General features: G+C 45.4%; 1 protein-coding gene across 1 annotated transcript in view; it reads right to left on the bottom strand.

Moving 5' to 3' along the window:
• Positions 1–27,770, bottom strand: part of LOC142310822 (gamma-aminobutyric acid receptor subunit pi-like) — a 109,046-nt gene that overhangs the window by 65,004 nt on the left and 16,272 nt on the right. Inside the window, exons 2-3 of the mRNA XM_075348546.1 lie at positions 27,566–27,652; positions 18,456–18,568 (exon numbers count right to left, since the gene is read on the bottom strand). Of these exons, the coding sequence (XP_075204661.1) occupies positions 18,456–18,568; positions 27,566–27,615 (163 nt within the window). The 5' untranslated portion in view covers positions 27,616–27,652. The remainder of the gene's footprint in view (positions 1–18,455; positions 18,569–27,565; positions 27,653–27,770) is intronic.

The following is a 27,770-nucleotide window of genomic DNA, read 5'->3' as shown; positions in this document are numbered from 1 at the left end:
ACGTCCCTTGCTGTGATTACCAGCTCACTGTCTATAGATATTGTACATTCAGAGTCTACTGTGGGTGGGGGCAGCTTTCTCAGCTCTGCTGCATTTCTATATCTAAAAACTCTGTGTCAAAACCGTTGCACCCAGTAATCTAAGTGATACATTGTTGGATTCAGGTTCTCTTTACCTACAGCATTTTGTTCTCAGATGCGGTAGCAAACACCTGCTGACATATTCCCTGTACGGCAAGCCTGTGTATCGATGTGTAGCTAGGGGTGGGTTAGGGTGCCAATTGCTTTGGGTGCTGCCTAGCCACTCTGCCTTTTCTAGGTGACTCCTTCCCTTTGTGAGAGAAAGTAGAACTATGAGTCTTCTAAAAGGTCCATTTTAATTTAATTTCTCATGGTCAGCTTTGTATTATTCTATGACCATACATATCCATTAGGTTGAAAAACTCAACTTGCTTTTTGGTTGCACATATGGCAGCTGAAATCTATTACAAACCGGAGGATTTAACATCTGGCCAGGAGTGACCATGTTTATTAGTATCGCACAATACTGATTTTCTCATTCTTGCATAGGAAGAGAAAATAGAATATAGAAAGCTATAAAAAATGCTAAAAATCCAATAAAACAGTTTAATAATAAAAACTGCTATCACCTGTAGTTTTTACATCTGGTGTAACAACACTGCTTTTCTGGTTGAATACCAAGATGGCCACTGGCAGCATGTATGCAAAAATTATATGCTTTCAATGATAGTAAAGCCACCGCTTTAACCCATAAGTAAAAATATACAGTGCCTTGCGAAAGTATTCAGCCCCCTTGAATTTTTCAACCTTTTCCCACATTTCAGGCTTCAAACATAAAGATAAAAATGTTAATGTTCTGGGGAAGAATCAACAACAAGTGGGACACAATTGTGAAGTTGAACGAAATTTATTGCTTATTTTAAACTTTTTTAAAAAATAAATAACTGAAAATTGGGGCGTGCAATATTATTCATCCCCTTTAAGTTAATACCTTGTAGCGCCACCTTTTGCTGCGAATACAGCTGCAGTTTCTTGGGATATGTCTCTATCAGTTTTGCACATGGAGAGACTGAAATTCTTGCCCATTCTTCCGTTGCAAACAGCTGGAGCTGAGTGAGGTTGGATGGAGAGCGTTTGTGAACAGCAGTTTTCAGCTCTTTCTACAGATTCTCGATTGGGTTCAGGTCTGGACTGTGACTTGGCCATTCTAACACCTGGATACGTTTAGTTGTGAACCATTCCATTGTAGATTTTGCTTTATGTCTTTGCTCATTGTCTTGTTGGAAGACAAATCTCCGTCCGAGTCCCAGGTCTTTTGCAGACTCCAACAGGTTTTCTTCAAGAATGGTCCTGTATTTGGCTCCATCTTCCCATCAATTTTAACCATCTTCCCTGTCCCTACTGAAGAAAAGCAGACCCAAACCATGATGCTGCCACCACCATGTTTGACAGTGGGGATGGTGTGTTCAGGGTGATGAGCTGTGTTGCTTTTACACCAAACATATCGTTTGGCATTGTGCCCAAGTGGTTTGATTTTGGTTTCATCTAACAAGAGCACCTTCTTCCACATGTTTGGTGTCTCCCAGGTGGCTTGTGGCAAACTTTAAACAACACTTTTTATGGATATCTTTGAGAAATGGCTCTCTTCTTACCCCTCTTCCATAAAGGCCAGATTTCTGCAGTGTACGACTGATGGTTGTCCTATGGACAGACTCTCCCACCTCAGCTGTAGATCTCTGCAGTTCATCCAGAGTGATCATGGGCCTCTTGGATGCATCTCTGATCAATCTTCTCCTTGTTTGAGATGACATTTTTAAGGGACGGACGGGTCTTGGTAGACTTGCAGTGGTATGATACTCCTTCCATTTCAATATGATCACTTGCACAGTGCTCCTTGCGATGTTTAAAGTTTTGGAAATCTTTTTGTAACCAAATCCGGCTTTACACTTCTCCACAACAGTATCACGGACCTGCCTGTTGTGTTCCTTGGTCTTCATGATGCTATCTGCGCTTTAAACAGAGCACTGAGACTATCACAGAGGAGGTGCATTTATACGGAGACTAGACTACACACAGGTGGATTATATAAATCATCATCAGTCATTTAGGACAACATTGGATTATTCAGAGATCCTCAATGAACTTCTGGAGTGAGTTTGCTGCACTGAAAGTAAAGGGGATGAATAATATTGCACGCCCAACTTTTCAGTTATTTATTTTTTAAAAAAGTTTAAAATAAGCAATAAATTTCGTTCAACTTCACAATTGTGTCCCACTTGTTGTTAACAGATTCTTCACCATAACATTAAAATTTTTATCTTTGAAGCCTGAAATGTGGGAAAAGGTTGAAAAATTCAAGAGGGCTGAATACTTTCGCAAGGCACTGTATGTTTAAAGGGTATATATTTTTTTTATAATTAAAAGCATGTATTTGGGGCTTAAAAATCACTTTTGCAATTGGTTTTCATTAAAACTTTTGCACCGCTTGGCAGTTACAGGCTTTTTGACCCTCTACACATTCAACTTTGATGTGGTCTATGATCATAAATTAGCTGAGACGTGGTCACAAAAACACAGATGAAAGAGTTCCAAATTCTCCGGTCAGAAGGCACTCACTGTCAGATTCTCAAAAATTAATTCTGCAGCCATCAATAAACAATGCAACACAAACTATAGAAAGGATATTATGCAAACGTGTTAAACCCAGTTGCAAAATGTAGCAACAAATATATGCATTTAAAGAGAACTTGTCACCAGATTTCATGATTATAAGCCGTAGCCACCACCAGTGGGCTCTTATATATAGCCTTCTACTGTATATAAGTTCCAAGGCCGCTCTGTAGAATGTAAAAAACAATTTTATTATACTGATCTAGGGGGCGGTCCGGTCCGATGGGTGTTGGTGCTCTTGGTTCGGCGCCTCCTTTCTGCGGCAATCACCATCATGCTTCTTCTGAAGCCCGTGTGCATTACATGTCCCACGTCATCCACAAAGGCCGCCATTGCAATCCTGTGCAGGCGCACTTTGATCTGCCCTGCTCAGGGCAGATCAAACTATTGTAATGCGCAATCCAAAAAAGTAAAGTTTATAAAATTAGCTGCCTGATAAGTGACAGCAGCTGAGGAGCAGATAATATATTCATAGTTATCCCCTCCCCCTGTTAGAATTAGCATAAGTATTATACAAGCAATTCACTTTGTCTTGATGGGGGTTTCCATTCTCCGGTGCCGGCGCCTCCCCTTTCGGCCATCTTCGTCCTCTTTCTGAAGCCTGGGTGCATGACGTGTCTACGTCATACACAATCGCCGGTCCTGCGCAGGCGCACTACAATACTTTGATCTGCCCTGCCCAGGACCGGAATGCCGTCGAGTGTGGATGATATCGGACCTGTCATGCACCGCGGCTAGAGAAGAAGGAGAACGGAGACGCCCATTAGGCACACCGTGCGACCGTTAGGTAAGTATTCTAAAGTATTTTTTATGTTATACTCCCGGCCCGGGCTCTTATATACATGTTAGAATGCTATATATAAGAGCCCGGTGGTGGTGGCCGCAGCTTATAGGCCAAAAAAGTGGTGACAGGTCACCTTTAAGTAAAAACAAATGTCCCAAAAGGTGGACAACCTCTATAAGTCCTGTATAAAAGACATTTATATTACATATGGAGGCACATGCTGAATACATGCAGTACATATAACCTCACAGATTTGCTGTGGTTCTCAAAATGTTAAGGGGGCTTTACACGGTAGCGATATCGCTAGCAATTTGTAGCGATAGCGAGCGTGTAAGCACCCGCCCCCGTCGCGCATGCGATTGTTTGTGATCGCTGCCGTAGCGAACATTATCGCTACGGCAGCGTCACACATACTTACCTGGTCGGCGGCGTCGCTGTGACTGCCGAACAATCCCTCCTTCAAGGGGGAGGGACGTTCGGCATCACAGCGACGTCACCGCAACGTCACTAAGCGGCCGGCCAATCAAAGCGGAGGGGCGGAGATGAGCAGGACGTAACATTCCGCCCACCTCCTTACTTCCGCATTGTGGCCGGCGGCAGGTAAGGAGACGTTCCTCGCTCCTGCAGTGTCACACATAGCGATGTGTGCTGCCGCATGAGTGATGAACCACCTGGATAAACAACCCTTACCGATTTTTGAGTTTGGGACGACCTCTCCATGGTGAACGATTTTCACCATTTTTGAGGTTGCTTAAGGTCGCTGGTCAGTGTCACACGCTGCGATATCGTTAATGACGCCGGATGTGCGTCACTAACAACTTGACCCCCAACGACCAAACATTAATGATATCGTAGCGTGTGAAGCCCCCTTTACACTTTGAAATGCAAAAGATGAGACCTGCTGCAAATGTGTTAAAGGAAGATTTTGCCACAGACTTGTGTCAGATTTTCCAGGTGTTTGCAGCGGGATATTTTCTGCATTTTCTGAACTCCCTTTATACAGTCCTGCTACATTCATTAATATATCAGGTATAACCTCAGCACTTGTAGACGGGCTGCAGAAAACCGCAAGAAGATGCTTGAAAACACAATGAAATAAAGGTCTTCCTTCATTTATTCTATTTGTGATGACAAATTCTTTCTGACTGAAAGAAAGAAGCTGAAAGTGAATCACTGTCATAGACGGAGACAGAGCAAAGAGGACCGTCACTGGTCCAATTAAATCCACTCTCCAATTAATATGGTTAATGTCAAAAGTCTCTCCGATAAGTCAGAGAGGTCAAAAAGTCAGACAGAAGTCAAAAATTGTTATGTTGCCTCAACAGCAAGAAATTAACTTAAATGGAATTTGTCAGCATGTTTTTGCAATGTATCCAAGGGAAGCATGAGGTTTACTGATTTCTGTAATCTGTCATTTATTAGGCTGTGTGCTATTGTTTCAATACAATGAGTGTTTTATCAGCAGTAGATAATCACTGCTGGCCTAGCTGCCTCGCTTCCTCCTGCTCTAAAGGCCCAGTCACACACAACAACTTACCAGCGATCCCGACAATGATACAACCTGATAAGGATCGCTGGTAAGTAATGTGACGCCCTGGACTAGCCAGGTAGTCACATACATACCAACATACACACACCCACCCTAGGCAGTTACAAGAGTCAGACAAAAACCCTTGTTGCCTCCCTCCAGGGTCTGATGTCCACACCAGGTGGGGCGGAGCCAGGCGGTTGGCCCCACCCACCAAGGAGTTCACAGGCCTGGAGGTGGGAAAAGTGTCAGATCAGTTTTGGAGGTGAAAGTGAGAGGAGTAAACACTTCAGGTGTCTGGGTAGTAGCCCAGGCACTGACAGCAAGGTTGGCAGATGGTGGTGGCCGTCTGCAGGAGTTGGTGGAACTCCGCAGAGCCGTAAGGACCGGGGTCAAGCGTCGGCCCGCCGGAACTGGACCGGGGAACGGAGTGAAGCTAAGCACATAGGCAGGGCCATCGGACCCTGACCAGGCTTGGAGCCGCCATCAATAGTCAAATCCGAATGTGACAGGAACCCCAGGGGTTTCCTAACAACCAAGTCCCGATTGAAGGCAACAGTCCACCCAGAGAGGATATATAGCCACCGCCACAGGCTAGAGATCCAAGGGCCAGCGCCAGAACGGGCTCCTACGGCACCTATACGCTGGGGAGCGGACTACCGGTGGGCAACCACAGGAGTCAGAACATCTTCACAGGTGCAGGGAAAGACAGCCACTATCAGCCGTCTGGGGAGAGCACAACAACAACACTGCAGCCGGCTGCGGAACCCGTCCATCCGGCCTTTTTGGTTTACCAGAAACTCTGTCAGTGATTGTCTGAGTGAGTACACCAGTGCCGCCAGGCACCGCGCCGCGCTGTCCCTGCAACCCTGCACCCCAGCCATCCAGCTTCCCCGTTACACCACCAGGCCCCGGGATCACCAACCCCCTACCCACGGAGGGGACAACATTCTAGCTGCACCCTACCATCTCTCCCAGGATCCCCGTTACCAGCAGCGGTGGTGCCATCTTCACCACGTCCCGTGGGTGGCGTCACGAACAATCTCCCTAACCAAACCACCCCTTTTCACTCACGGGCGAGGAGCGCTGCTTGAGTCCCCGGGTCCGGCCCACTGCTCGAGCCACCGAGCAGCAGAAGCCCCTGACCCGAGCGTAGCGAGCGCGGCCCCTCCACCCACGACAGTAGCTGGGAGGTCGCTGGTGAGATGTCACACAGTCAGACCTTACCAACGACTCAGTAACGATGAGCGACCTGTATAACGATCTCGGCGGTGGTGGGACCCTGTTAGGAAGTCGTTGGTAGGCGTTAAACACAGCGATGCATCCTGCCCAGCAGGACATCGCCGTTGAAGAAAATGGTCCTGACCATTCGGCAACAACTAGCGATCTCACAGTAGAGGTCTGATCACTAGTAGGTGTCACACATAACGAGATCGCGGGCGAGATCATTGCTACGTCACAGAAACTGTGACTCAGCAATGATCTCGTTAGCAATCTTGTTGTGTGTGACGGGGGCTTAACCCCAGCCCTAGCATAAATTAACAGCCAACTGTCAATACACCATGTACACAGAGAGCCTGGTGTGGGCGGGTTTAGCTTTCTGAGCTCTGCTACATGCTACATCTAAAATTATGATTGTAGCACAACTGCTGCAACCAGTAAACTGTGACACATTGCTGGAATCAGGATCTCTTTAACTACATTTTGCTGTTCCCAGATGAGTTAGGAAAAACCTGCTGACAGATTCATTTTAATTGGATCAGGCATTTCTGCTGTTTGTTGGGATTAATTTTTATGATGCTTTGTCGTAGAAATGGTCTGGTAACTTTGTTCTGTGAGTCAGTACAGTTAAGGTGATACCAAATTTATGTAGAGTTTTTTTTTGTTCTTTGGGATGTTTTTATGAGTCTACACTGCTATCATTGTATTTACACATAGAAATAACAGAGCATTTCAACAAGCACAAAGGTCCGGACAGTGAGAGCTATGATTAGGACAATTGCCTTGAGAGCAAATGATGATATGGGCTGGTGATTTTGCCACGATTTTTATCAGCAGCTAATTAGAAGCTAAAGGGGATTGGGAGAGAAGTGAGCAGCTAAATGCTGTATAGAAATCAGTGGCTGGAGTGAGCTGACTAGGATGTTAAGAGTTAACTCTTCCCCTGGAATCTAACTATTACACACAATTGGTTAGGGCCTGGACAGGAAATGGTTGCTGAGCTCTATGGAAACCAGCTGTATAATATGTAAGATAAAAGCACTCATTGCAAGAGAGAATAAAACAGCAGAGAGAAAAAGCAAGTCAACTGCAAACTTGCTTATTTTCATACTGTCTAACTAATTAGTTAAATCAACTTAATACTGTTTTAACCTTTGTTTACTTTACAGAATTTCTATAGGACTGTTTTTAGCTTCTTACAGAAAAGGCTGCAGACTAAAGGGGGCTTTACATATCGTTGGGGTCACATCGGTAGTGACGCACATCTGGCGTCGTTACCGACATCGCAGCATGTAACACAAATGAGCGACGATCAACGAGCACAAAAACGTGAAAAATCGTTGCTCGTTGACACGTCGCTCATTTCCTCAATATTGCTGCTGCCGGTACGATGTTGTTTGTCGTTCCTGCGGCAGCACACATCGCTATGTGTGACACCGCAGGAGCGACGAACATCTCCTTACCTGCCTCCACCGGCAATGCGGAAGGAAGGAGGTGGGCGGGATGTTACGTCCCGCTCATCTCTGCCCCTCCACTTCTATTGGCCGGCCACTTAGTGACGTCGCGGTAATGTCACTGTGACGCTGAACGCACCACCCCCTTGAGGGAGGGATTGTTCGGTCGTCACAGCGACGTCACTGCACCGGTATGTGCGTGTGACGCTGCCGTAGCGATAATGTTTGCTACGGCAGCGATCACCACATATCGCACGTACGACGGGGGCGGGTGCTATCGCGCTCAACATCGCTAGCAATCGCTAGCGATGTCGCAGAGTGTAAAGCACCCTTAACAGTGAGAACTAATTCATGCTTAACTTAATAGATTCATTTGTATGCTCCTAGTATATGTATCTAGAAAATAATGAAGTACACCAGCATCCCTGCATATCTAGAGTTGTGCAGGGGTTGATTGTTCCATGGTTGCTGCTTATAAAAGGAAGACAAAGCAGGATGTGCAGCACTGATCACAGAGATCATAGATCATTTTAGGACTGTGACATGGTTCTTATGATTTATTAGCACTAATAAAATAGTGTTGGAAGTGGACCCATTGGATTCCCTATTGCTCCTTTAAATTGTTGAGGGATCCACAACCCTATTTCAACATGTGGGCATCCTGAAGTGGGTCTCTTCACTTACCGTAGTAGTCGTCTATGGGGAGAACATGAATAAGGAAAACTCTTCCACAACTATGCTGCTGTCTCCCCACCCCCCACTCCAGTAAGAATAAATCCTGCCTTGTTCTGTTGATTTGTACTTATTTAAATACGTGTTAATAATTCATTAGAATATATATTGCTTTGACGGATGAAATCTGAACACATAACCAGAGGGCAATGAAAATAAGCAAATAAAGCAAATAAATACCAAACTGTCTGATGTAGTTTAGTGCAATCTCTGGAAATCTCTCTAGGGGACAATATCTTGGAATGTTTTACCATCGCTTGAGCCGATTATTCAAAATAATCAAATTTATTTGCACTTACATTTGCCTTATCTTGTTTGCGTAGCCGTGACTCAGTAATAAACTTTCTCGACACAGTGCAAGAACTTAAATAACATGAAAACGAACAGTACCACGCATTTCTAAATCCAGGTTAAAAAACAATGTCCTACTCCAAATTCATGTCTGGTTGAAATAGCGTATACAGTCATGGGAAAACTAAGTACACCTTCTTTGGATTGTTTAGATTTTACATATTAGGAGTAATAAAATAATATTTGGTCCAATTAGGAGGTCTTAAATTTTAGTAACTACAACCTGGGATGAATATCAACACATGGAAATGTACACTATGTTATTAATTATATGCCAAAAACTAAGTCAAAATGCAAAATCAGTGTGTGAAAAATTAAGTCCACCCTATTCAGGTATATATTAAAACAGTGCCATAGAACGAAGAAACCTGCAATGATCCTACAGAGCCATTTCTTGATGCCCATTTGTGATACCAATGTGATATGACTAAAAGAATGAGTGTGATTAGATAGGAATCCTAATCAAAAGATAGTGATCACAGGTATTATTTGATCCATCCAAAATTCAGTATCAAAGAGGTGTCCTCTGGTTGAACCTATTTCACCATGATGAAGAATATACGTGTTAGTAGATCTTGAACAAACCACTTATGAGGAAGGAACGTTTACAGTTCAACTTACAGGAAACTCGTGGTTAGCTAAAAACATGTGTAAGACAACTGGCATGTAAAATTGACGGCTCATTGCAATATCTCCAGGAAACTGTGGTCGGCCAGTGGTCAACTAACAAAATGTGCAGGAAGCTACTGGTGCCCACAGCCACGTGTGGTCAGGTTACATGACCATGACTCAGCAATCACATGCTGGTCACAATTGCAATACTGCATTTGCACACGATGTACAAATTTTGTATAAAAATACAGGATTCGCTTAGTGAGATTAGGGACATTTCCAGGATGCTCAAGTGGATGCACCGCTCCTGTGATGCAGAGGCAGGGTTGTTTTCCTTCTCATTAATCGAGTCCCTCCGATGAGAAAAGGAATGCTACAACATACGGTAATGTTGATGCATATTTCTGTTCTTGTATAAGATTCTATGACTATAAAGTAGTTCTAATGCCTATGTACCATTGACTATTCATGTACTATTAAAATAAATAATATCTTGCTATAAAGAATCTTAGTATTCGTGCCTGATTAGGATATCAGTGAGCGCTTCGTAAGTACGGGCTTTCAGCCCCCTTTTTAGGAGAATTTAGCAAGACACCATTCACCTGTAAAGGGTTAAAAGGCCATTTTCAAATAATTTGGAGCACTACTTTCTACAGTGAGAAAGATTATTCACAAGTGGAAAAGACAATTGATAATCTTTCCAGGAGTAAACATCCTAGCAAATATGCTCCAACGACAAACCATGCAATTCTCAGAAAAAAAAAACCAAAGGGCTACAGCTCAGACGCTAAAGGCCTCAGCTTAAGTGTTCAAGTTCATGACAGTAGAATAGGAAACAGACTGTACAAGTATGGCTTGTTTGAATGGGTTGCCAGAAGGAAGACTTTTTTTTTCTAAAAAAACCACGCCAGTATGGCTAAAGTTTGTAAAGATTCATCTGAACAAACCAAAGACTACTGGAATAATGTCCTTTGGGCAGATGAGAACAAGTTTGGCCACAATGCCCTGTCTCACATTTTGTTCAAGTCAAATAGCATATCAGCGCAAATACCTCAAACCAACTATCAAGCACAGTGGTGGAGGGATGATGATTTGGGCATGGACCCCTTGCAGACTTTGAGTTGACCATGAACTGCTCTGTATACCAAAGTATTCTCGAGTGAATTGTGAGACCATCTATCCAAAAGCTAAATCTTGTATGAAACAGGGTCATACAACAAGAAAAATGTTCTTTAGCACAAGAGCAAACCTCCATCAGAATGACTGAAAAAGAAAAGAATCAAGATATAACAATGGCAAAGGCATAAACTGACCTGCGGTGCGTGTTTCAGATCCGAAATATGTCAATTTTCTTGCAGGTATGCTGAGTTTTATCTGTGGATTTTCCTCATAGATAGAGGTGGAAAATCCTCAAGTAAAAAAAACATGCATTTTTAGTGATTTTTCTCCATGGACATGTACTAAAAATGCATGTAATCCACACATTATTGTATCAATAAAATTTCGGCAAAGTCAAATACCAGAAGGTATCAAAAACAAAGCAGCTTTTTTAAAGCATGAAATACCAATAATGGACAAAAACCACAGCGTCGAAAACACTACTGTATAAAATACATGTATTTTTATATGACCAAACTGGAAGGATCAAAGCTAAAAGATCAACTTAGCAATATAAGAGTCCCAGAGAGATCAGCTTACAGGAGCAGGGCAGGTAGCAGAAGTATATTGGGAAAGTTAGTTAGGAAGAGTTAGGACAAATGAAAGGAGGTCACAGTTAGTGGAAAACACCTTAATAGATATCCACTATAAGATTTTCAGTGCAAATTTAAGTTTGATGGGAATAAACTAACTCAGAAATTTGAGCATTAATTTGCTTTTCAGTTCGTAAACTTTAGATAGAAAAGCATCAGTATGATGGCAGGAAATTACAAGTGAATGTATTTAGTTAAATTATGCCGTGAATTAAGAGATTTGTCTAGCATTTGTCACCCAGAGAACTTCAAAAAGGAATACAAAAGGGATTTTATTATGCCATTGGTGTATTGACGCGGATTCAATATTTTCCACTTGTTTAAGACAGGTAATGACAGTTTTTGGTTGACTTAACTCCAAGAATGGGGCCCAGAGTGAGACTGTTTTAATTTTAAGAAAGATGTCTTGGCGACAAAGGTTTCATTATTTCTTTTTTTTTTAGCTCTTCCCAAAAAGGATCGATTGGGCAAGTTAACAATAATTGTAAGATTGTTCAAATAGCAGTTAAGCATCACTAGCAAAGGTCAGAGTTACTAAAAAGGTTTATACCAACTTTGCAATCTATCACCTATTCACAGGATACTGTAGGTGATAGTTTCCTGATCGGACCTTCACCTCTGGGACATATAACAATCCAGATCACGAACTCCACAGACTTTCCCAACATTGAGACCATCAGCAAGCAGCAAGTTACTCCCTATCCTGTGGTAGGTGATGTTTTTACATAGTTAAACAACTTTATGTTATTAAAGGGAACCTGTCACCAGATTTGGCGACTATAAGCTGTGACAACCACCAGTGAGCTCTTATATACAGCATTCTAGAATACTGTATATAAGAGCCCAGGCTGCTTGGTATAACATAAAAAACACTTTTATAATACTCACCTAAGGGGCAGTCCGGTCCGATGGCTGTTGCTACTCTCCGGTCCAGCACTTCCTCTCTCCGGTCCGGTGCCTCCTCTCTGCTGCGATCTTCGTCCTCCTTCTTCCCATCCCAGTGTGGATGACGAGTCCTACATCATCTACACAGGCCAGTATTGCGGTCCTGTGCAGGTGCACTTTGATCTGCCCTATTAAGTGGAGATCAAAATACTGTAATGCGCAAGAATGAGGAAAGGGTAAAGACCGCCTGCACATGTGCACTACAATATTTTGATCTATCCTGAGCAGGCCAGATCACAATGCGGCTGCACAGGACCTCAATACCAGCCAATGTGGATGATGTAGGACACGTCATACACACGGCCCTCAGAAGATGGAGAATGGCAATCACCGCAGAGAGGAGGCGCCGGACCAAGACCAGCGACATGCATCGGACTAGAACGCCCCCTATGTGAGTATTATAAAAGTGTTTCTTACGTTCTACACAGCTGTCTGGGCTCTTATATACAGTATGTTAGAATGCTGTATAAAAGGGCTCACTGGTGGTGGCTGCAGCTTATAGTCACCAAATTAGGTGACAGGTTTGATTTAAAACACCCACAAATGATTCTTTTCAATGAGCTTTCTAGAGTCTTGAAAAACACTGGAGATTATTATTTATAATGCGCCTTATTATGCAGTCTGAAACCTCAATAACTGCTGTCATCACGTCTTGCTGTGGGTCTTTTGCAGTCACTCCAGGCTTTTTGCCCACCTGCATCATCAGGAATTTGGTGGCAGCCAGTGACTGTTTCCTCTTTCTGATATATCCAAGTGCAGCCTGTGTTCCTTTTCTGTTTGACCTTGCAAACTCTGCTCCCAGCTGTATCTTTAGAGACATTCAATGCCTTTATGTCTTTTTGCATCCTCTTGCTTGTTTGTGCAAGGCAAATGATCTATGCTTTTCTTGCACCAGCCTATTGACAACCTAAGAATATTAATAAATTTCGATGTAACTGCCCATGAGGAATGGAATAAGACTCCTCCGTAACACTGCCAGAAGATGTTTTTTTGGCTATGCTTGTACGGTATTCTAGAAGGCTGTATATAAGAGCATACTGGTGGTGGCAAATATAGGGGACAAATATGGTGACAGGTTCCCTTTAACAAAGACACAACTACCAATGAGCGTTGACAATATGCAGTTTGACAATTGGAGTACTGCTTACATTTCTTGAGTTGTTTGGCTTACAACAGAGATATCTGCTACATTGGATTAGTGCTACTTTGCCTTATTTACGTCTGTCTGTCTGTCTGTCTACATCTATGTGTATCTCTCCCTTTCTGCTTGTTACATGCAATACTTCTGTGTTGCCCAGGGCTATGGGGTACTTGGTCCCGGGCCGTATATGTACGGGTATGCTGTGTCACAGTCACATGGCCGATGCCCGATCCCGTGACCCTGGGGACGCTTTTTAAAAGGGATTATATACAGGGGAATGAAAGAGTTTGTATTGTGACGTCACTTGCAACTTGCGGTTATAGTGATGGAACCGCCGCTGCACAGTCTAGTACCTTTGGGGCTGATGGTGGTGGCAGCCTGGATGGTAGGCCCTCCTCAAGTAGGGCTAGGCCCCAGGAAGTGAATGGAGGGGTTCGTCGCAGAAAGAAGGGAGACCACACGATGGGGATGCAGTGTAACTTCTGTTTACTCACAGTGATGTTGAGCTGTGGCCCTAAGGACGGTTGGTTCAGACCCCTGGTCCCTTTTGTCCCAGTGCCGGTGTGGTGACCTGGTAGTCTCTTTCCCCGACACCTCTCACTGGTTAGTGGGACCCCGTAGCCTGGAGCATTTCTGGGTCCCTTACTGCCTGTCGGCAGTCTCTCGTCCGTACGGCGGACAGTGCGAACCCTGTAGGGTCGGTGTTCTGTTCCTGGCTCAGTCTTAACTGCTGGTGCCCCCGGATTCTTGGATCAATGAGGTCTGTGAAGGTCCCCTCACTGTGCAGGTGTTTGTCAGGTTGCCTGAAGCTGTCGCCTGACCTAGGGCCCTGTGCCTCATTGGTGCTCTGGTTCCAGAGGTACCTGGCTGTATCCTCCCTGGCAACCACTCTCCTTTACCACCTAACCTAGGTCACTGTTACATGACCCTGTCTGGAGACACGTTCGTCCCTTTCAACTGTCACTACCGGACTCCCTTGTCTGAGTGTCTGTCTGTGTCTGTTTGTCCCCTCCCACCGGGCTGTCGGCTAGTGAACTGGAGTGGCTCCGCCTCTGGGTGGCCATCCATTGGGTCCCAGACTAGTCAGTCATCCCTAATGGGGAATGGAAACTGGGGATATTATGTGTTTTGGTGGTACCGGCACTGGTCTTCCAGGTTCCTAGGGGTAGGTCCTGCATCTTAGTCAGGATGCATTGCCTAGTAGTGCCCTAAGGGGTTCAGGGGCGCTACACTGCTTCTCTAAATACTTTTAGTATTGGCCTCTTCACATCAGATCACCATCAAATATAATCAGAGACAGACCAGGGAAGCTACTGATCATGTGTGTCCACCACTGAAGGTGACCTTCCACTTCAGACACAGGAGAATCAGCATAGGCATATTTAGGGTATGTTCTCACGATCAGGCTTACCAGCGCTTTGGATGCAGCGTGTTTTCACTGTGTCCAAATCGTTGTGTTGTGCAGTACAAGCACAGTGGATGGGATGTACAGAAATCTCATTCCCTCTGTGCTTGTTTTCTAAGCAGCGTCAACTGACATGCGTTCCGAGCCGCAACATGTCAATTTATTCTTGCGGAGATGCAAAGGTTCTCAGCAGGAGAACACAGCATAAATCTGCTGATCGTGGGCACGGACGTTGCGTTCTCAAGCACAGAACACTAGCATCACCGCAAGAGGAATGGCACTGTGTCTAGAACGCTGGCACTCCGGATCGTGGAAACGCACCCTTACAAATGAAAATTTAATGTATTTCCAAAACAACTAACTTTTTCATTGCTGTATATTGCAAATATGGTTCTTCTTAAATACACTACTCAGCTTTGAACAATTATTTTCATGACAACCCTTTTAAGACTGTAATCCTCTGTAAAACATATACAGTAGAACCTGGCATAACGAGTAACCCAGTTAACGAGTATTTCGCTCAACAAGCAAAGCTTTCTGTAAATTTGTAACTCGGTTTACGAGAAAGCTTTGTTGTACGAGCAAAATACTCACCGCACACACTTCCGGTTCCATACACCCACCGCGCTCTAACCCGCTCTTGCAGTCCACACAAACACACACAAGCACGAACAAAACACACACAAACAAACACGCACGTGCACACATACAGTATTATGCTCACCTTACCTTCCGTTCCATTGCCGGCCTCATGGTTCTTCTCTCGCCGGTACATCGCGACGAGGGAGGAATCCTCGCGGCGACCTACAAGATCCAGGAGGCCGGCGATGGAACGGAAGGTAAGGTGAGCATAATATGTGTACCTTCCGTTCCATCGCCGGCCTCCTGAGTCCTGTAGTTCGCCGGTATAGGCTGTGTGTATCGGCAAGCATCGCAACAAGGCAGGAACTTCCTCTGTCAGCCGCTACTCAAAGGCAGCGCGCTAACCAATCAGAGGCAAGCGGCTCCTGCCTTTGACGTCAGCGCTCTGGCAGCAGAAGTTCCTCCCTTGTCATGATGATAACCCGATACACAGCCCGTACAGCAAGTCCCAGGAGACCGGCGATGGAATGGAAGGTAAAGTGAGCATAATATGTGTGTGTACGTGTGTGCTTGTGTGTGTGTGTATGTGTGTGTTTGTGTGAGCTTGTGTGTGTTTGTGTGTGTTTGTGCATGTGTGGAATGGCATAATAGGGGACCAGGAATGGACATTTAACAAGTTGTGGAACGAATTGTCTGCATTGCAATGATTTCCTATGGGAAATCTTGCTTTGCTGAAAGAGTAACTTGGTTAACAAGCACACTCCCATAACGGATTGTTCTCGTTAACCAAGGTTCCACTTAATGGCCATTCATTTATTGACCACCTTGTAAGATGAAATTTTTCCTGTAGTGACTGCTGCAAAGGGAATGTGTAATCAAACAACCCTTTCTTCTGAAGAGGATAGACTGGTTCTGGAATGGGTAGAACAGACATTGACCCTATCCTGGGATCAGTCTATTTGATAGCTCAGCTCTACACGGAAGCACATTTTATATAGATTAAAGGGAGTCTGTCAGTAGGGACAACCCTCCTAAGTCATCTATATTGACATGAAGGTCATAGGAAGCTAATAAAATGATACCTTGATATCTGTGAGCTGATGTCTTAATCCATAGAATTCCTTGTTTTTCTTATATGTATATGAGCTGTTAAGATCTCTTGGACAGACATAGATCTCCATGAGAATCTGCCTCCAGATATTATATTAAAGGGTGTCACATCCCCACCGGAGTCCGCTCCTGCGACTTCTGCTCCGATCGCCAGACGACGCCATGTTCCCACCATGGATAGTGCTGGTGATGGGAGAGGAGTCGGTGCCCGTGGCTCTGCGGAGCACAGGCCCCGCTCATCCACTAGGCTGGGTTTCCCTGGAACCTGCAGTACTACTAGCTAACTGTAGGTGGCGTGTGTCTTCCAGCTGAAGTTGCCAACATTCACCTGCAGCCAATGGGAAGACACCACACCCTTCTTATTCCCCCTCCTGTCACATGACCACTGCCAGAGATAGTTCTGTAGTCCTGGTTCATGTGCTGTTTGTATTGTGATTCCTGTGCGCTGACCTTTGCTTGTTGTTTGACTACTCTCCTGCCTGTCGTTTTTGTACCTTGCTGCCAGTTCCCGATTTGACCTCTGCTTTGTCTCCTCACTACACCCTTGCCTGCCGATTCTGTTCCTGTTTAGCATCTCCTGTTTTTTGACTCTGCCTGATGACCACGGACTACAGCCTACCACAGGTAGTGATCTTTGGGGCTCTGTGTAATTCCAAATCCCTGTATAGGGGTTAAAGGGTTGCAGACTTCTTGGGGTCCTGCTTTGTGAGCAGCTTTTCTCTAGACTCCCCTTACAGCCAGTCTGAGTCTGTGGCTCCAATCAGGCATTACAAAGGGTCAGGAGGTTTTTGCTAACTCATCTGAGAGCAGCGCATTGCAGGTAAAAATGACACTGATTCCAATGATGTATCACTTATTTTACTGGGTTCAGTAGTTGTGACAGAATCAGAGTTTTTAGATTTAGCAATGCAGCAGAGCTGAGAAAGCTGCCCCCGCCCACATTGAGTTTTTTATGTACAATGTCTATAGACAGTGAGCTGCTAATCACAGTAGGACTTGAGATCACACAGTGTTGTAGTTAATAAGGTCCTGGTGCTAAAACAATCATTGCAAGTAAATAACAGCAAGTACCTTGATAAGAGAAAAATCTCTGAAATCTGTGTTTTAACCATACTAAATGATGTCTCAGATTACATAGCAAGAACTAGCTTACAGATTCCCTTTAAATGAAAGGAGCAGTTACCAGTGTGAGACATTTAATTAAGGCAGTCTGCTCTCATAATTACACTCAGCTCTGCAGTGCAATCAGATCTATCACAAATTCCCTTTAATAGTCCACGTCTTCTATTTAGATGATTTTTACATAAGATATATAATGTGTGATGACTGTCACTAGTTGGCATTAGATATTACTTGCATGCAGTAAATAGAGAGGTTGTCAGACAGGCCGAGCTCATTAACCAGGAAGGCACAACAGTACACCGGGGGGGAAGGCAGACAGAGATGAGGTCAACATACAAGTTGTAGGTCAGTGTTCCAGGAGAGTACATACAAAATACAAGGAGCAGGCGGTGACATGGTCAGAAGGAAATCCGAGGTCAAGAGCCGGGAAGTCACAACAATAATAGGGGGTGACAGGCAGAGACGGGTCAACAACAGTCTGAAGTTGAGAGGCCAAGCTCTGAACACTGAGCACCATGGGAGCCAACAGCACTACTGTAACCAGGAAGTACGACTGGTAGCGCGTGACCTAACACACTCTCTAATGAAGCAGAGCAATCACTGGGATCAAGAAGTATCTGCGTGAGCACCTCCCAGGACTAGTGTGAAACTCAGTGCTGTGAAACAACCAGCAGAGCATTCATCCTGCAAAATGATCTGCACCATAAATATATACTGGCTCTGCAGGAGAGCATAGAAGAACAATGCAGAATTTTCTGCACATAGGAATTGTGACATCATATGTATATCTGACCTTATTATTATGAACTATATATATTTTTTATACTATGGGTTAAAGTATCTCTACAAAATGAGTATTACAACATCTATGTCATTCTCATAGTGCTCGCTAACAGCTGCTTTTGGAAAACCTCATCACATGGCAGCCAACATGATACACAAGAATCAGCAGATTATCTCATATAATTTATCACATTTATCACACAATGTTACTATATTTACTTATAAAAGATATCCCGGTACTCACTATCAAAGAAGGGGCGCAGATATTTGTTGTATCCTTTCATAAGCTTCTGGATTGTAGGGGGAAGGATTTCTCCCTCCTTTCCATCTGCATTAATGGTGGGAAGATACCTGGCACTGGTCGAAATAACAAATAAATAATTAATATATTTCAACTACTACTTCGCACATAAATGACTAATGAAAGAATTTTACATTTAAAAGGTTGTGTTACATTTAGATAAGTATAAATCTTAGATGTTGTCTCCTTTTCACTCAGCGCTCTGACGGTCTATAGGGTGTCTTGTCATAATAGGCCCCTATTTACATGTCCCCTCTCTGAATGCATACAAGGGGTCATTGGACCCTTATCCTATTGTCTTCATTATTAGTTTCCTGAGCCCCCACTAAGGGGTACTTTGCACATTACGACATCGCATGCCGATGCTGCGATGTCGAGTGCGATAGTCCCCGCCCCCGTCGTACGTGCGATATCTTGTGATAGCTGCCGTAGCGAACATTATCGCTACGGCAGCTTCACATGCACTCACCTGTCCTGCGACGTCGCTCTGGCCGGCGACCCGCCTCCTTCCTAAGTGGGCGGGCCGTGCGGCGTCACAGCGACGTCACACGGCAGGCGGCCAATAGCAACGGAGGGGCGGAGATGAGCAGGATGTAAACATCCCGCCCACCTCCTTCCTTCTCATAGCAGCCGAGACGCAGGTAAGGTGATGTTCCTCGCTCCTGCGGCTTCATACACAGCGATGTGTGCTGCCGCATGAACGAGGAACAACATCGTACCTGTCGCTGCACCCGGCATTATGGAAATGTCGGAGACTACACCGATGATACGATAATGACGCTTTTGCGCTCGTTCATTGTATCAAAAAGGTTTTACACACTACGACATCGCAAGTGACGCCGGATGTGCGTCACTTTCGATTTGACCCCACCGACATCGCACCTGCGATGTCGTAGTGTGCAAAGCCGACCTAAGGTTGATCAGAGGGAAAACTAGGGACTCTTTTATTGGGACAGGACCACACTTGGATACTTTCCTTGTCAAGACAGACAACCTCACATGGGGCAGAACAGGGTGCTAAGGGATACCGGTCTGGACATTGTCCCCTCCATGGACTCCATGGAATTCATTAAGGATGACACTGAGCCATTGTTATTAACTACACTGGTTTATCTGGGCACCGTCACATCTGTTATGTTATATATTACACTTTTTTTGTGTTTTTTAGGCAAAGCTTCTATTTTTACTTGGTGGCAATAAGTTAGGTATTCCCTGATCCAATACATATCAATTCCTGATGATTTATACATTTATCTGCTTGGATTTCATTACCTCCCTAGGGGGTATTGTTTTTTTAAAGTTTAGAAAATCCATCTGAATATAGTAATTTAAAGAGAATTCTGAGTCAGACGGACCCCTGTCAAGATGAAGAACATCAAAGAAACATTATTAAAATTAATCAACATTATTTCATGATACTACTAGTAAAATAAAGAAAAAAAAAAATATATATATATATATGTACACACACACACACACACACGCACACACACGCATTGTTGAAACCATATGTTTACATACACTATCTAAATAGACATATCTGCAGATTATTCTCACTATCTGACATGAAATCAGGAAATCAGAATAAACCTTTCCCGTTTTAGGTCACTTAGGAACCAAAATTATTTACATTTGCCAAATGCCAGAATAATAAGAGAGAGAGAATGTTTTAAGGTATTTTTATTACTTTCTACAAAGTCAAACGTTTACATACACTTAGGGGTACTTTGCACACTACGATATTGCAGGTGCGATGTCGGTGGGGTCAAATCGAAAGTGTCGCACATCCGGCGTCGCTGTCGACATCGGAGTATGTGAATCCTTTTTACTACGATTAACGAGCGCAAAAGCATCGAAATCGTATGATCGGTGTAGCATTGGTCATTTACATAATTACGGAAGGACCGATGTTACGATGTTGTTCCTCGTTCCTGCGGCAGCACACATCGCTGTGTGTGAAGCCGCAGGAGCGAGGAACATCGCCTTACCTGCGTCCCGGCTGCAATGAGGAAGGAAGTAGGTGGGCGGGATGTTTACGTCCCGCTCATCTCCGCCCCCCCTGCTTCTATTGGACGCCTGCCGTGTGACGTCGCTGTGACGCCGCACGACCCGCCCCCTTAGTAGATGTCGCAGGGCAGGTGAGTGCATGTGAAGCTGCCATAGCAATAATGTTCGCTACGGCAGCTATCACAAGATATTGCAGCTGCGACGGGGGCGGGACTATCGCGCTCGGCATCGCTACCATCGTCTTGCAATGTCATTGTGTGCAAAGTACCCCTAAGAGTACTATTCCTTTAAACAATATGGGACAGCCCATATGATGATGTCATGTCTTTAGAAGCTTCTGATAGGTTTACTGGCAACATCTGAGTTAATTAGAGACACACCTGTGGATGTATTTTAATGCACACCTGAAACACACTGCTTCTTTGTGTAGCATCATGTAAAAGTCAAAAGAAATCAGAATAGATCTCAGGAAGACAATTGTGGATTGCACTTGCACAAGTCTGGTTCATCCTTGGGTGCAGTTTCCAGATACCTGATAGTGCCTGGTTCATCTGTACAAATAATTATACACAAGTACAAACAAGATGGGAATGTCCAGCCATCATACTGCTCAGGAAGGAGACGGGTTCTGTGTACCAGAGATGAACGTGCTTTAGTCAGACATGTGCATATCAACCCAAGAACAAAAGCAAAAGGCCTTGTGAAGATGACGGCAGAAGCTGGTAAGATTGTGACGTTATCCATAGTGAAACGAGTACTGTATCAACATGAGCTGAAAGGCCACTCTGCCAGGAAGAAGCCATTACTCAAAAGAAAAAAAAACATGAAAAGCCAGATTAATGCTTGTAAATGCACACAGGAACAAAGACCTTCATTTTTGGAGACATGTTCTGTGGTCTGACAAAACTAAAATTTAACTGTTTGAACATAATGACCATCGCTAAATTTGGAGGAAAAAGGGAGAAGCTTTGAAGTCTAAGAACACCATCCCAACTGTGACACACAGGGGTGGCATCATCATGTTGTGCGGTTGTTTTTCTGCAGGAGGGACTGGTGCTTCACAAAATAGATATCATCATGAGGAAAGAAGATTATGTGGCAATAATGAAGAAACATTTCAAGACATCAGCCAGGAACTAAACGCTTGTGTGGAAATGGGTCTTCAAAAAGGATAATGACCCATAGCATACTGCTAAACTGGATATCAAGTGGCTTAAGCATAACAAAGTCAATGTTTTGGAGTGGCCATCATAAAACCCTGATCTCAATCCTATTGAAAATGTATAGGCAAAGCTGAGAAGGTTGGTGAGAGCAAGGCAGCCTACAAACATGGCTCAGTTACACCATGTCAGGTTTCCAGGTTTTCCAGTTCTCTTTTGACTGCCCTTGCCCTCGGTTAACATGGAGGTTACCGTTCTGTTGCCCTACTTCCTGTCCAGCGGCTTAAAAGGCCGCCTCCCAGCCCAGTCCAGTGCCTGAGTATACTGCCTGCTGTGTGCTCCTGCTGTGTTTTGCTGCTTATTCCGGATTGCCTCTGGATTCCCCTAAGAAGACTACCTACCGATTGATTCTGGACTGTACCCGGCTCTCAAGGCTGTGCCCGGATTCCGTTTACCATCTTCGGTCAGCACTCCGCCTGGTTCTCTTTGTGGTTCGTAACCATTTTGGACAAACATTTCCGTACGGACACTCATTGACTTTACCGCTTGCTCCTTATCCCGGCCGCTGCGCATTTAGGCCTTCCGGGGTAGATTGCCGGACAGTCCCTGTATAGGGGTTCGCTCCGGTGGTCTCCCTGGGGGAGTCCGGTGCGTGGTCCCGGGAATCCCCTGCGCGTCCATTCCGGAAAGTATTGTCTGTGTTATTGTATTGTTGTGTTTGTTCTGTTTCTACCGTGGTGACATACTATAAAACATCTTGTACCCGGAACTCGTCTCTGATTGTCATTGCCCTACGCTATCGAAATCCTCAGAACATAGAATAAGTATTACACACCAGTTCTCTCTGGAGGAATGGGCCTAAATTCCTACTAACTATTGTGAGAAGCTTGTGGAAGGAGATCCAAAATGTGTCACACAAGTCATACAGTGTAAGGGCAATGGTACCAGATACTAATGAAATGTATGTAAACTTTTGACTTTGCAGAAAGTTTTAAAAATGCCTTAAAATATTGTCTCTCTCATTATTCTGGCATTTGGTAAATATAAATGATTTTGGTTTTTAATTGACCTAAAACAAGAAAGGTTTATTCTGATTTCAAGTCAGATAGTGAGAAAAACCTGCGGATGTGTCTGTATAGAGAGCAGAGGGAAAACTTCTGGTTTCAACTGCATAAATATATATATAAATATATATATATATATATATATATATATATATATATATACACACACTGCTCAAAAAAATAAAGGGGACACTTAAAAAACACAATGTAACACCAGGTCAATCACACTTTTGTGGAATCAACCTGTCCAGTCATGAAGCAAAACTGTTTGTGCATAAATTTCTCCTGCTGTTGTGCAAATGGAACCGACAATAGGTAGAAATGATAAGCAAGACAACCCTATAAAGGAGCAGTTCTGCAGGTGGTGACCACAGACCATTTATCTGTCCTCATCCTTTTTGCCTGTTGTTTTGGTCACATTTGGATTTTGTCATTGCTCTCACCCCTAGAGGCGGTGTCTACAACTCACAGATGTTGCTCAGGTAGTACAGCTCATCCAGGATGGCACATCATTACAAGCTGTGGCAAGAAGGTTAGCTGTGTTTGTCAGCATAGTGTCCAGAGCATGGAGCAGATACCAGGAGACAGGCCAGTACACCAGGAGACCTGGAGAGGGCCGTAAGAGGACAATAATTCAGCAGCAGTGCTACCTCATCCTTTGAGCAAGGATGAACAGGAGGAGCAGCGCCAGACCCCTGCAAAATGACCTCAGCAGGCCACTAATATCCATGTGGCTGCTCAAACTGTCACAAACAGACTGAGGGTACTATGAGGGTCCAATGTCCACAAGTGAGTGTTGTGCTTACAAGGCGATTGGCAGATTCGACACTGATGCCGGTTCACACTGAGTACATGTGACAGATGTGACAGAGTCTGGAGACACCATGGAGAACATGGTCTACAAACTCACCTTGACCAGTGAAGGCCAGCAAGACTGCAAATAAGGCGACATTCACACTTCCGTCTTTTTGCATCAGTTGCAATCCGTCGTCTTGAGGATATATGGTATCCTGCAATATATTTTGCAGGATTCCGTTTTTCCCCATAAACTTTTATTACCGACGGATTGCGACTGATGGCATTTCATTGCATCCATCCCCCGACGGATCCGTCATGGAGTGACTGACCATCAGGTGGGAGCAACGCACAATGCAACGTTTTTTGTGTGTGGCGCATGCCCACAGTAAAAAACCATGATCGACTGTAAATTCAGTTCCAGTTTGAGTGGCCAGAATGATCAGCTGATCACCAGGCGGCCGGCTTTTGTGAACGATCAGCTGATCGCCCAGCGGCCGGCTTTTGTGAACGATCAGCTGATCACCCGGCAGCCGGCTTTTGTGAACGATCAGCTGATACCCTTTCAAACAGTAAAAAAAAAACAAAAAAAGAATGGATCCTTTTTTTGCTCCATCAGTCAAATCCATTGTGCCACTATCTCCAACGCATCCATTGCATCAGTCACACAACTGATTGTGACTGATGCAAAAAGACAGAAGTGTGAATGTAGCCTAAGACAACACGAGGTAGCAGACAAGTGTAGTGCCCCTGAGACACGTAGGGCACTATAAAGAACTGCATCCTCTTGGGGATGCAGGACCTACCCCCTGGGACCTAGAGTATCAGTGCCAATACCACCAAAGCACAACCAAAATCCTAGTTCTCCACTCCACAGCGGCCATAGAGGGTTAACCATGTAAGGGGATGGTCGCCATGGAAAGGAACGAGTCCCAGGATTAGCCAGCCTGGTGGGAGGGGTCAGCAGGCAATCTAGAGAAGTGATGCACACAGAGAGGTGTGTGGATGTGCCGGAGCTGGGTCCGTGCAGCGGTGACCCCGGGGCATGGGAGAGAGGTGGCCAGGTCGGGTACCGGAGATACCACTGGGACTGGAGTACGCACGGGGCACAGGGCCCTAGATCAGGCGCCAGTTCTACGCGGCTTGCTAAATACCTGCCCGTTGAGGACACCTTCATTGACTTTACCGAACCAAATAATCCAGGGGCATCAGCAGTAAACTGGGATTGGGGTTTGGACACTTACCTCCCCACAGGGTCCGCACTGCCCGCTGTACGGTGAAGAAGACTGTACCCCAAAAGGGACAGTTGGGCCCCAAATGCTCCACGCTACGGGGACTCAACCAACAGAGAGTGCCGGGGACAGAGCAACCTGGGTCACTACATTGGCACTGATACTTCAAGGGACCTGAACCAGTAATCCAAGGGCCTGAATGAGTAGAGACTGTTCAAGACAACCTGGTGTGGTGTCCGTTATTATCCCTCATCATCTCCCAGACACGGCCCTACCTGCGGAGGGCCTAACACCATTGCTGCAAACACCACCAGCTCTGGGAGTACCCACATTTAGCAGCGGCTGTTCTCCATCATTAACCGCAACCCGCTGGTGGCATCACAAACATTAACTTTATAATCCCTTAGAAATAGACCCTGCCATCTTATTAAGCCTCCGCCATTACCCGGGTCCGGGATCACTCGAGCCACCGACCATCCGGATCCGAGCAGCTCGGCTGCCCCGGGGTGCAACACAAGCAGGTGGGGAAAGACACAATATAGAGCACTCATACGTTTTTTTTAACAAGAAATTGGTAGCTGCAGCAGTAGCAACATCAGAGCTCTGCAGAAACAAGCTCCTTCAACATGGCAGCGAAGGAATGACTTACAGGGAGGAGTAAGGGGCGGATATTTATAGCAGAAGGGAGTGACTGCAGCTGAGGTTACAACAACCTTTTAGATCACTGCAGGTGGATAGAAATTCACCCTAAAGGCTGCTTTACATGCAGCGACATTGCTAGCGATGTCGCTCGTGAAAGCACCCGCCCCCGTCGTGTGGGTGAATCGCCCACCCCAGGGCTATGGGACACCTGGTGCCGGGCCGGACTAGTCCGGGGGACGTCAGTGGTGGCGGGGCCCGACTCCGTGGCCCTGGTGGGTGTCAGTTTAATATGGCTGGTGACTTGGGAGCAATTAAAGTATTTGTTTCGTGACGCCACCTGTGGTCTGCGGCTATTAAGCCGCCGCTGCTGTGTGAGGTCTCCGGGGTGATGATACGGCAGCAATGGTGGTACTGCTCCCCACAGGTGGAGCGGAGCCCCGGGGACACTGTTAGTGCTCGTGAAAGTCTATGGTGTTGTGTGGCTAACACGGTGCAGGGCCGACAGGCAATGAAAGAACCAGGCACAAACAACAGTCTCTTTACCTTCTCCTCTTTTACTTTAGGAACAGTCCAATCCTGGGAGACCGTCACAGGTGGTGAAGGGGATCCGGTCGGCCTGGAAGTACTTGGGGTGATCTTTCTGGCCAGCTGAGTATGAGGCCTACTCCTGTTCCTTTCTTTACTACGATAGAACCCTGCTTCTCTGGATCCAGCAATGGCCCTCTTTGCTGCTGGGACCGGTGGTACGTCCCTTTCCCGCTGTGGTAGGCTGCGCAGGCCCTCTCTGGTGCTTCTCTGCTGAAGTCCACACCGGGCCCTGATGCTGCAGCTGTACCTTCGGGCTGTTTATGGGCCAGGTGCTTGCAGCTCTCCTGCTCTTCGGATTCGGCTACCAGGGAGTATTTTAAGCCCTGGTGGCCACAGACTCCGATGTCCGAGTCTCTTCTCTGCCTCTCTGCTACTCCTGCTTCCCTGGGCCAAGCTGTTCCAGCTCCAGGCCCCAGATCCACAGGACAGCACACTCTGCGTCTGCTTCCTTTCACTTCTCTCTACAGACTGAACACTACTTCCTCCCTCAGGTCAGACTTAAGGAATGCTCCCTGGAATTCCAGGTTCAGAGCTCCCCCTGCTGGCCGGAGGGAGAACTGCGTTGGATGTTAAACTTGCTGGCCAATGGACCTCCCAATTACCTCCAGGCTCAGCATTAACCCTTTGGGAGGGCAATGCTGTTGTGGCGACCAGGTCCTGGGGCGCCACACTGGCGTCACGGGCAAATCGCTACCCATGTCGGCCAAAATCGCTAAAACCCGTCACACATACTTACCTTCCTAGCGATGTCGCTGTGGGCGGCGAACAACCTCTTTTTTAAGGGGGAGGTTCGTTCGCCGTCACAGCGTTGTCACACAGCGGCCCGCCAATAGAAGCGGAGGGGCGGAGAACAGCCGCATTAACGACACACCCACCTCATTGCCGGCAGGACGCAGGTACGTTGTTGTTCGTCGTTCCTGGGGTGTCACACGTAGCGATGTGTGCTGCCTCAGGAACGAAAAACAACCTGCGTCCTGCACCAGCAACGATATTTTGAAAATGAACGACGTGTCAACAATCAACGATTAGGTGAGTAATTTTGATCGCTAACACTCGCTCATAGCTGTCACACGCAACAATGTTACTAACTACGCCGGATGTGCGTCACAAATTCCGTGACTCCGGCGACATATTGTTAGCGATATCATTGCGTGTAAAGCCCCCTTAACTCCTTCAGTATTGAATGGAGTTAAATATGCTCCAACTCAGGGCAAATAACGAGCAGGCAATAAAGCGGATCTGCGATTCACAATGCACTGTGACCATCTGAACCCAGAACGCCCTAAGATCACATTAGGCCATGACATACTTGTGACAGCTCCAAATTGTGTCCAGCTACAGTTCAACCATGCTTCCCATGTTGCAGAGGCAAAGACGATGCTGCTGACCTGAACTGTCAATCAGGAGTGCCTCACCCAGAAAGTAGGAAGGTTGGGGAGCAGTGCACTCCACAAAACTAATGATGGCATTAACCATTTAAGAAAAGAGAATACTGTATAAAATCAGTAAAGTAACATCATTCCGCCTGTAAAACACAAGATTTGTGTGAAAAAGTACAACTTTACCTCCATAAAATTGATAGAAGTCCTGAGATGGCCAATTGAAGACAATGCATTTTAGCACTGTAAGGGGAGCCGAGGCAGCAATATTTCCTGCAATGACAAAGAAAAGCATTAGCATGTTAAGCCTAAGCACTTCTGCAAAAAAAAAACAAAAAAACAATTGAGAGAGAAACTGTGGTACTCCGCATCAGCAAATAAACAATATATA

The sequence above is a fragment of the Anomaloglossus baeobatrachus genome, chromosome 5 (genome assembly GCF_048569485.1).
Source record: "Anomaloglossus baeobatrachus isolate aAnoBae1 chromosome 5, aAnoBae1.hap1, whole genome shotgun sequence".
NCBI lineage: Eukaryota > Metazoa > Chordata > Amphibia > Anura > Aromobatidae > Anomaloglossus > Anomaloglossus baeobatrachus.
Note: the sequence above shows the minus strand (reverse complement) of the source record. Positions and strands in the feature narration are given on the sequence as shown.